General features: G+C 38.4%; 1 protein-coding gene across 1 annotated transcript in view; it reads right to left on the reverse strand.

Moving 5' to 3' along the window:
* Nucleotides 1–6,265: 6,265 nt before the first annotated feature.
* GHR (growth hormone receptor) overlaps nt 6,266–11,708 on the reverse strand; it is a 147,627-nt gene continuing 142,184 nt past the window's right edge. The window contains exons 9-10 of the mRNA XM_005422009.2: nt 9,341–9,410; nt 6,266–9,082 (exon numbers count right to left, since the gene is read on the reverse strand). Coding sequence (XP_005422066.1) covers nt 8,120–9,082; nt 9,341–9,410 — 1,033 coding nt within the window. The 3' untranslated portion in view covers nt 6,266–8,119. The remainder of the gene's footprint in view (nt 9,083–9,340; nt 9,411–11,708) is intronic.

Here is an 11,708-nt window from a genome sequence, read left to right on the forward strand (position 1 = left end):
TATGAACAAAAAAAAAAAAGAGAGAAAGTAAACACTAGCTAAATGAATGACAAATGAAATCTCCTAAAATGTGTATCATTCAGTGAATCTATGAAAACCCACACAATCTTCTTTGTGAGCTCTTTTACATGCTCAGTGTAAAATGGTTTTTGTTTGCTTTGAGAAATAACTTCCCAAATTACTACAGATGGAAAACTATCTCACTGTATCTTGCTGTCTACAGGTTATTTTCTGGAACAGCCTGAGTTCATCTGCAGCATAACTCATGATAAAGTACTTAGCCATATGGAATGAAGGTAGCCTGTTCCAGTGCTTTGTTGTGAATACTGGTATGTACTGTTTCCAAGAGGAAAAAAGGCCCCTCGGGTGTCATTAGAGTCTGAGACCTTTGCAGTCATTTAGCTGGTTTTAAAAGTTTCAACCATCACCCAAGCAGGAGGGAAAGCTTTGATTTGTAGCAGAGCTTGTTGCTCTTTTTCTGACACAGGTTTTTTTCATAGATCACAGAATCTTAGAATGGCCCGGGTTGGAAGGGGCCTTAAAGCTACTGTAGTTCCTACCCCCCTGGTGTGGCCAGGGACACTTTTTGCTGGGTCAGGTTACTCAGAACTCCATCCAGCCTGGCCCTAAAGACTTCCAGGGATGGGACAGCAACAGCTTCTCTGGATGTGTATGTATTCATGGCAAAACAGAAATCAAATACCTAGACTAAATTATTTAACTACGTTAAAATAAAAGTTCAATCTATGCTGCAGGAAAGAGAGTGTCTATCTATATTTAGTTATTTTTGTGTCCTGAGTTCTTTAGTAGTCAAGTATTCTTCAGTAGAGTGTATCAATACCAATATCATCCATTTGGGGCCACTTCCATAGACAATGTAATTATGCAAAACCAGATTCTTGATCTTTCTGAAAATGTTGAAGTCATTAGTATAGTTTTATCCTCAGAAGATTTTCTCTTTGCAAATTACTATTTACTATTTATACTGCATCCATGTCAGCATTTTAACCACGTCAAAACTCTATTCTGCAAGCCATGGTGCAAGCCTACAAAAACTCACAGTCTTTTCTTGGAAGCATTTAACAGATATTCTATCCACTTTAATAGGATATGACGAAGATGACTGATGGATCTCAGAGATGAAGAGTAATAGAGAAAGAATGAACTCAAGAGAAGAGATTGTGTTGCTTTCTGGTTTTCTAATTAATCTCACATGTATTTCTGTGCTTTCCCATCTATGTTGGATTTATCTTTTTGTTGTATGCTGATGGGTCAAACTACTATAATTTCAATTCTAAGCATGTAACAATTATATTCTTACAATTTATTTGTAATTTTGGATCTCTTGTTCTTTTAAAGTAATGTTGAATTTCTGACCTAGTTTTCTTGTACACCTAAAAAAAACAGGTTGGTAGTGCTTGTTTAAACCATGCAAAAGTCGGGCAAGGAGCATATTATCTGAAATACATTTCTCTGAAATCACAGAATATTCTGAGATGGAAGGGACCCAGAAGGATCACCAACTCTAAAGTGAATGCCCCATATAGGGATCAAACCTATGATCTCAGTGTTGTTAGCACCAGGCTCTAACAGTACACCATAGGATGTTTTGTCATAGGGAGTACATTTTCAAGCAATTATCAAATCTTGTCTTATTGATCCCATCTGAAGCTGTCCATTTGTATAGTATTTTCTTTGTTTTCTTACTTTTCCCTCCATTTACAATTAGTCCTTCTCCTGTGGAAGTTAAACAGCTGGGGGCAGTCTTGTGAGAAAAGAATACTTGTGTCTTGTGCATAATGCACTGCATCATTCCCTGTGGAATCAGGAATGTAACTTGTAAAGACATACATGTGTCTATTGTATTTCTGTTGATGACAGAGCTCAATTTTAGTGCCAAGCTGAAAGCATGCATTTTGCTTCTAAATAGTCACTTAATACACACCTCAACAAAGTAAATTCAGAAGGTTTTGTAATTGATTGTTTGGTGGTTGGTAGAGATCAGCTAACTAATACTAACCACATTCAAAAGAAAGTGACACAATTTTGCCATTATTTATACTATAAAATCAGGAGACCACGTGTCTCTTGGAGACATGGAGTCTTTAATAAAATAGGTCATTCTTTGGCTAGTCTGTTCTTGGCATCTGACTGACTATAAACTGTATGAATCCTAAGTAAAATTTTGCATTTTCAAACACAGTAGGTTTACAAATCTAATTGCAGTTAACACAGGAGCTTGGAGAGAGTTGCACATTGTTCCAGCAGTAGTTTCACTCAGAAAATGTCACTTAAAATTTTCATGGCATTTCAGGGCACCAGAGAATCTTTTTCATTCCACCGAAAAATATGCTGCAAGAAAGAAAGAAAGAAAGAATTCCATAAGTAAAATCTTGGCTTAAGGAACCTGATACAGCTTGGCCACAGGTGGAGGATAGGATACTCATCATGATCTCTGGGTAGCAACCATACCTCAGATGTGCTCAGATGTCTGTTGAAGAAGGGTTGGACTCATTTGGTACTCATTTGGTACCACAGTTTTTGCTAGAAATCATATTGTCTTTGATAAATTTCCAAGCCTGAGCCTTAGTCTTCTAAGGAAAGAGTACATTTAGTTGGCTCACAGAATTAATTCCTGAAAGAGTTTTTAATTCAGAAGGGCAAGGTTGGTATTTGCTCTGTAACTTGAGACTGTAGCACTGTGCATGCTACACAGCTGCTAGGAAATAGATCTGAAAAATTTCAGTATGAAGAAGTTAACTGACACTGCATTGTTCTATAGTTTATGTCTTTCTAGTATAATATTGTAAGGTTTTGTATTCAAGGGAAAAAATATATATGAAAAAGAAGAATCTGTCGAAATTACTACTAAAAAAAAGACAAATCAGTTTCCTAGCATGTCTAGGTCTCAGGTGTCTGTTATGGAACAGATTTAATTTCCTTCAGTATGAGCTCAAAAGCAGACCAGGGACAGTAGTGGGACCATCATATGTAGCATTGTGATGGGAAGTCATAGAATGCTGTAAGCATAAGCTCATCAACTTTGCTTTTACTCCCACTAAGCCTTCTGCAGACTTTTATTTCTTCCAGTGTCAAGGAGGGGAGTTCACCTATGTTCTCTCACAAATTACCACATGATGTGGGATGATCTGCTTTCTCAGACTAATTGCAGGAAGCTAATGTTTCATTAGTCAGCTAATTTTCATATATTAAAGAAGCTTATATTATGCAAAAGAAATACCAAATACTGTAGCGATAAAAAATTAAACCTGTCAAGCAGTGTGCCAGTTTACTAGATGCATTGGTTTTAATAACTGCATCTGCTTGTCATGCTGACTGCTGACAGCCTCTCTGCTGTGCCTGTTTCTCTGACACCACTGGTACAGTTTCTCTTCAGCTTCTGCATGTTACCTACTCTAATAGCCCTAATTAGAGAAGATAAGGCAGCACTCGCTCAATAGAGTTATGCCAGAGTGTTTAAGTAGTATACTAATCACAGAAATGGATTTGGACTACATCTTGCTACTCTGTGGCCTGAGGGCATGGTATCTATGGCAGTTAAAGCACTGACTGTGTAGGCAATTAATAATGATTAGTCAGAAAGAAGAATTTGTACTGCTAAATTACATTTAGCCAGAGTCAGTTCCAAGAGAGAACATATCCACTTGTATCTCAAAGTGAATTGATTGTAAAAGCTGGTTAAATTCTTACCAATTCCACCATCTTGGTGAAATAGTTATTCTGAGTTAAACTGAAAAATTGGTATTGCATTATGTTTGACACAACTAAGATTCTGTAGTGTTTACTTATTTTCCCACCACCCAAATTTGCATTTCTTCTGTAATAAAAATAGTATCATGCTCCAAACATTTCCACAGAATTCACAGAATTCACAGAATTCACAGAATGTCTAGGTTGGAAGAGACCTTAAAGATCATTTAGTCCAGCCCACGCCCTAACTCCTCAAGTAAACCATGCCACTGAGTGCCACATCCAGTCTTTTTTTAAACACATCCAGGGATGGTGGCTCCACCACTTCCCTGGGCAGGCCATTCCAGAACTTCATCACTCTTTCTGTGAAAAACTTTTTCCTAATATCCAGTGTATATTTCCCTATGTTCTTGCCCTTCATATGTCCACATTGCCATGCTGGCTGGTGAGCAGAGCCATGATTTCCTGGACTGCTCTACAAATGATGCAGGATTACACAGAGCAAGGTTTTGCTTGCGAAGATGCAGGACTTTTATCTGGATGAGGAAAAAAAGAGTGCCAGCCTGCTGCTCATTCCTGAAGTCAGTCTTCAAACCCAGCCTCGCTGTCCTCCTCTGGATGTGCTCAAGCGTCTGAACATCCTTCCCAAAATGAAGGCCCAGACCTGGACACAGCACTCAAGGTGTGGCCTCACCAGTGGCGAGTACAGGGGGAGAATGACCTCCCTGCTCCTGCTGGCCACACTGTCTCTGATACAGGCCAGGATGCCTCTTTTCTCCCTCTTCTCCCTTTTCCTCTCAGATCAGGTAGTCTGCATCAGACACTCCTGTTTTTTGTCTGGTAATAGGCCCCTGAGCAAATCTCAAAGGAAAGAAAGTTGTCTGTGGCTAAGTGTCATATAGTTTGAAGTTTTTCTTTGAACCAGAGAATTACGTCCCATTCATACAACTATGCTGATGCATATGTAATTAAATATACTAAACTGTAAATGACAGTAAAGTGTTCCCAATAGAGATTGCCATCATTAAATTGCAGCATTTCTAAAATCATGGCAGGTCTAAAGAGCACTCAACTCTTCTTTAATACTTCATTTTAAAATAGAAAATATACCTTTTATAATGTTAGTTTTCATTCAGGCTGAACAGCTGTCATAATCTGCTGATCTCACTCCCTGTATCATAAGTCAGAAAAAATATTTCACCCTAAGTAGTAAAGAATAGTAGTGTAAGTCATTATGTTTGACACATCTTAATGGAAACTAGTATAGATGAAGCTTTTTTCAGTTTCTTGTAACACTAAGCCTAGGAAATTTACATTTGCTTGATGGAATAAAAGAGGCTCAAACTTTTCCAAACCAAGGTGGCTTCTTGCTGAAACCAACAGACAGAGCAACTTAAGTCCTTGCTTTTGATAACCAACAAGTTTTCTGAATAGAGATACTAGGACAGATTAAACTCTGCCAGGTAATCTATGAACAAAGTGTCATTCTAAGAAAGGGAACATGTGTGGGCAGTTTACATGCAGGCTGGCCAATGTGTTTGAGATGGGCTTTAATGTGAAGGGCTTTGGGGGTGGGATCCAAAATGGCAATTCTCACACTATTCCATCCAATTAGTAAATAGACTAGGCCAACCAGAGCAGTGACAAATGTTCCCTATCTGCCTTCAAAGGCAATAACCAACAGGTCAGCCACCTCAAGGAGGGGGTGTGTGTGTGTGGTTGTGATAATTCACCTGCACCCCTCCTGGGAGACCTGCATGCCCAGTTACCTCCCTGGAATGTTTGTAGACCAATGCGTGCAGCATAGGTAACAAAAAAGCCTTCTAATATGTAATGCTTGGCTGGGTAGAAGATGGAAGAGCCATGGATGTTGCCTACCTGGATTTCTGCAGGGCTTTTTAACACTATCTCCTGTGACATCCTCACAAGAAGCTCAGGAAGCATGGGCTGATGAGTGGACAATGGGGTGGGTTGAGAATTGACTGCCAGAGCTCAGAGGGCTGTGATCAGCAGTGCAGAGTGCAGTTGCAGGCCTGCAGTCAGCCATGTTCCCCAGGGCTCAGTACTGGGTCCATGTTGTTCAGCTCATTGATCAGTGACCTGGATGAAGGGACATGGGATGAAGGGACAAGTTTGAGGATGGCACAGGGCTGGGAGGATTGTTGGTACTCCAGGAGGCTGGACAGGCCTGGAGAGTTGTGTGGAGAGGAACCTAATAAAGTTCCAAAAAGGAGAATTTGCAGGGTCCTGCAGCTGGGGAAGAATAAACCCATGCACCAGTACAGGCTGGGGACTAGCCTGCCCATCACAGGATGTTCCAGCAGCATGTAAATGGGTCAGCTAAACTGGCAACACATCTTGGCCAGCTCTGGGTGCAATATGTCCTTTGTTTCCATACACATCCATTAGTGAAAACACTGATTATATAAGGCATTGTTTCTATTCTAAGGAAAGTGGCTTTATGCTTTATTCTATGAGAAATGTTTTCTCCTAATAAAATCTCTATTTTCCGTTAAAAAAAATTAATTACCTGTAAAAAACCACATTGTGTCCAGACAAATCAAAGACAATACATTTATTAAACTTTGAGAAAAACAAACAAAACACTAACATAGAGAAAGTTAAATAGAAACTGAAAGACACATTTTCTGACCGGCATATCATGGCTTGTGTGACCAGTAAAGTACCAAAATGACATTCTGAGTTTGACTGAGGTATTTAACTATTTTTGGCAATAGAAACAGAGTAAGAAACTTCTTTCAAACACACACAAAGGCATTACTTGCATTAGTGTCTACCATCTATGAAATTTTATATGAAACTAAATAATGCAGCTGTTAGAAAATTATAGCAGCAAATTAGCAGAATATCTAATGCACATTTACCATAAAGTACGTGCTAAACTTAAAAATCCCACCCAGTAGTTGGGCCCAGTTGTGTAGCACTTGGTCACAAAAAGAGCATCAGTGAGTTCAGTTGGAGACATCATAAGCAAGACCTGAATTTGTTGCACATCATACACTTTTGTTCAGGTCAGAGTAAAGAAATGAATGTTCCTATTTGCCTTCTAAGAAGAACCCTGCTGTGATGAAACCACGGCTTAGGAAGGTAACTCCTGACACAATAAGAATTAATTGCAAAGCTCTGTCAGGCTCTTAACATATGCAAGAACAAAGAGAGCTTCCCCACTGAGTTTCAGTTTTCCCTCCTTTCCTTCTGAAAGGGTGCCTAACACGGTCAGAGGAGATGCTGTTAGGCTCCAAAAACAAAAACCACATTTGAACAATACTGCACTTGATCCCCTTGTTCCACTGAAGTATTTTAATCCTGTTATATATTTAAAAATTAACTGCTGGCTAACTTCTGAAGTCCTTAATTTATTTTTTTTAAATAAAGACTTTATGTGGCACCAAAAAATAAATGTAATAATGATACCTTTGGCTCTGGAAGGGCTTCAGAAGTTGGTCAAATATGAAGATACTATGCTGCTAAGTTATCAGAGCTTATTCACGTGTTCTCAAAAATATTCAGTGAAAATTTAGTTGCACAGTGTTTTAATACTGTGGTCAACAAGATTTTGTTTATAAAAAGTGTATTATTATTACCATTAACTAGAATCTGACGAGGAACAGAATAATTTGCCCAAGTATGTTGTATATTTTAAAATTTTACATAGAACTTTAAATTGCATGTATATTTCTATAGTAGTTACCATAAGAAAGTAATAGAATCAGTTACTTTTAAGTTTCTACAATATTCCAAAATTTTATATAGGTTTCTTTGGAGGTATAAAATGGCTCTGTAAAAACCTATTTTTCTTTTAGCTGTGAACAAAATTTTAAAAAACAGAAAACTCCTTTTTAGGACTGCAGCAATGACATTACTTAAATGGGTCACCATAATTGAACAACAATATTTGGTGTAATAGAAAAAATTTATGGTTTTACGACCAAAGTATTAAAATATATTTTACCAATTTATAGAAATCAAAATAGATGTGTTATTTAGTCAAGCTACTTTTGTGTTTTCACTTTTATGATCAGTTCCCAACTATTAATATAAAGAACTCTGCCAACAGCAGTTTTTTCCTAAATTCTTACACTTTAAACCACCTGATTTTTAGCTTTATCAAAATGCACAATTTACTGTACATTAAACAGTAATTTCAATGTTTAATTTCACAAAAATCAACACCCACAAGAACAAGACAAAACAGCCTCAAGACAAATTCATAGATAATATTTACAGAACACAATAGGAATATTTTGATGTATATTTTACGCTGCAACATTTCAGATAAAATTATAGGAACCACAAAAAACTTTTAGACTTCATTTTGGTTTCAGCATACAAGCCCAAAACTGACTCTCTGCTGTGAAACACTACACACGCCTAGTGAAAAAAAGAGCTATGGCATGATTTTATTCAGCTGGTCTGTGCTCACGTAGCCACAAGACACGTTGAATTCCTTGTCTGGCACTGGCAGCGCGGTGGCATTGAGCACAAGGCCTTGTGGAGACTGAACGATGTGGATGGACGTATAGTCTGCCACAGGCATCTCTGAACTTGGGGGTGCTGCTGTTGAAGCTCCAAGATTGGCAACAGTAGTGGTAAGGCTTTCTGTGGTGAAGTAACCATCTTCATTATAGCCTTGTTCCTGAACACGTGGCTCATTCTCTTCGTGGGAAGTCACAGCAATGCATTTTTTCACATCTGCCTCACAGAAATAGGTGTTGTCCATGGTGAAGTTTTGTTCTATGCAGCCTTCACGCTGTGCTCTTCCCAGCTTGGATTTCTGCCCTGGTGAAAGTACAACCCTGCCTGCTGGAGTAATATCACTCACTTGAGCGTAAAAGTCAGTACTTGCTAGTGAATTCTGGTTACTCATCTGGGTATGGACTGACGGACGGGGTGACTCAATGCTCTCTCCAAAAGGTGCCCACAGGTGGCTGTTTTCAGACTGAGTACTCCTATGCTGGCGTTGCAGGTCTGTGTTGGCAAGGCTTGGAAGTGACTCATCATTATCTTGCCTGTCAAGGCACAAGAGATCCTCTTCTTTTTCAGTAGCCTTTTTGAATTGATCACTGTCAGATGTGGCATCACACGTGTCGCTTGCGCTGAAGTCTGTCTCTGGAATATCTGGTTCACAACAACTGGCCCGTCCAGAATCATCATCCTTCACTCCCAAGGAGCTGTGAGATTTCAGATGATCTTCACTCAGGAGCCTGTCAGTGTCTGAGGCTCTGTTCTTTTCATCAGGGTCTTCGATGTCCAACTCAATAAACTCAACCCACAAGTCATCAATGTAGAGCTGTGTCTTGCAGTTGTCATGGCAGGCTAAGATGGAATTCACTTCATCTAGCTTTCCTTTCTACAAGGCAAATAAAAAAGAATTTTATAAAGAAAGTAATAGAAATGCTTGTCCTTTTTATAATGTTGACTTATGTAAAGGTGACTGTAGTTATGTAATAATTGCAAAGGGATTAAAAATTATTTTATGCAAACTAATTCAATGGCAACTCTCCAGATGTTAGAATTTTCTTCTACAATATTTTTCTGCCTGGGACAACAGTTGTCATCTTCTACTACTACAAAGATTCTCACTGTAGATTTTAGAGTTCAGTATTACCTTCAAAAGATCTGGGTCAATCCCTTTAATCTTTGGAACTGGCACAGGAGGAAAAATAAGCATTTTTAACCTGAAAAAAAAAAGGCTTTTAATTGACAGTGGTCTTTTTTGAGGAAGTTAGAAAGAAGACAGGCTTACATTGCATTCATATTTAATTACTTCAAAACTTAAATGTTTGAAAATAAAATTTCAAATACTCTAAGGAAAAGAATATTTTCTCTCATTGCTAATTAAGAAACAAGTTCTCTGCAAGTTTCCTTTTGGAAATCACTTAAATTTATGTGAGAATCCAATTTGGAGTCTGGTCTTTGACAATTCAATGCTGTATAGAAAGAGAGTAAATTCCTAGAGGTCTGTAAATACATTCCCTTTATACACACTTTCAATGCAACCTGATATAAACCTCAGTATGTGGTGGCCTTTCCAAATTTTTTTTCAGGGATACAGTAGCCTTGCATATGCCCAATAAATTTAAATAGGGGAACAGAAAACGGGAATTGGTGGAAAGAGTGAATTACTTTAGAACTGATAAATAAAACTGAAAAACATCTGCAAAAATTTAGGCTAGTATTTTGCCGTCTCTATGACAGTTCTGCTTCTTGAATTATTAGTGCAACAAATAATACGTAATTAAGGCAGGGGGTTGCCCTTGTGGAGAAAGGTCTAGTAACTTGCTTGGGCATATCCAGGCTGTGGAAATACATATTATTCTAATCCGTCATAAAGTGCATTCCTAATTTTTAGGGGACAAAAAAACCCTCCAAACCAAACCACTCTGCCTCCCCCCAGTTCTAATAGAAGGATGGTTTTCCCTTAATCATAATCCAACAGTAGCTCGTCATGCCTGTCTCCTCCATGTTACCTCTCTGCTTCTTTTGCAAACAGACGAACTAAAGGAAAATTCAAAATTCTCTTTATACTGGGTTAATTGCCTATTTTAGAAAGTAAGGTGTGGAAAATGGTAAATACAAATCCAGATATTAGTTTTGCTGCCTTTTTAGGGACATTGGTGAGTCCAAAGAGGGTCACATGTCTTGAAGAGTGCCTAGAGAGAAATCTAGGCACCTTTGGCTTAACCATGGCCTCAGAGGTTTCTGGTTTTGAGCAGATCCTCAGTGTTCTGCCCAGAAAGCCTAGTGAGAGCCAGAAATACAGTAATTTTCCATCTAACCTCTGGAGAGGCAGTGTAAACTGGTTGGGTTCTCAGGGTTAGGACTTGTGCTTTACAGTTGAATCCACAAATCAGGTATTCTGACAGGACTGGGCATTGCTTCTAATGAAACAGACAAAGAATTTTACCACTCACTGCCTGGAGAAGACATTTGGGAGGGAGAACTGTGCTCTGCTCCTTTCTTAGCCTAGCATAATTCAAGTTTTCATCTCTCAACTCTAATGACCTAAACCTATGGCATCTGTCCTACAGAGACTCGCTCAGAGCCTGTGAGATCATAACTGAGGAAAATATGAATTGGCATCTTTCAGAATCAGAAGGAAACCAAGCCTGGATATTTTGCATTATGGAAAACCTATGCAGGCTGCTTCTCTGCAGAATACATTGCCATTTCACCACTAAATGCTCGAGTTTGAAGGAAAGGGCTCACACCAACCGTCCAGAAAAACTTTCCACATGAGGTCCTCAGTGGAGAAAAGCTTCTTCCAGCATTCATGATTATCATGGAAGATATTTATAAACTCTGATTAGAAATATGCTCTAAACTTGAGGATTTTCTGAGACCACCTGTTCAGTGTGCTGACCTTAGCTCCTGGTGCTACATGCACATTGCTCCCTTCTGACACATCAAGCTTTTGTCATGAATTGTATCAGGAGCCTTGCTCTTAAATCTGGGATTGGGATGCTATTGCAGGGAATGGCTTCCTGAAATTAAACTCTGTCAAAGCATAGAGCTTGCCTAAATAAAAAACTACTGCTTAATGAAAAAAAATTTTTTTAGATCTGCTCCAAATGCACCAAATTGTTTTAATTTCAGTGTATGAAATGAAATTCCACCATTTTTTGGTATGTGCAAAACTATTCAGTGTTCATTTTCAAAGTGTATACACAAGACCACTGACAACACGCATGTGTGCACTGGGTCTTGACCATGGTGTTGCTCCATAGTGTAAAACAGTACTGATATGACATCCAAGTTGAATTCTGCCAAAACTTATCCCTGAAAACACGTATTAGGGGATTAATTAATTTTAAAACCTGCTATTTTTATGTATGTTTCATTCTTTCATTTTTGTATATGACACCATTTCATAATTTTTACAAGCAATGCAATTCTGTGCTTAGTTTCATTTTATTCCTGTTATCTACAGGAACTGCAATTTATTTACAGAGACCAAATATTGCCCTATGAATCAA

The sequence above is a fragment of the Geospiza fortis genome, unplaced genomic scaffold, assembly GCF_000277835.1.
Source record: "Geospiza fortis unplaced genomic scaffold, GeoFor_1.0 scaffold443, whole genome shotgun sequence".
In the NCBI taxonomy this organism is placed as follows: domain Eukaryota; kingdom Metazoa; phylum Chordata; class Aves; order Passeriformes; family Thraupidae; genus Geospiza; species Geospiza fortis.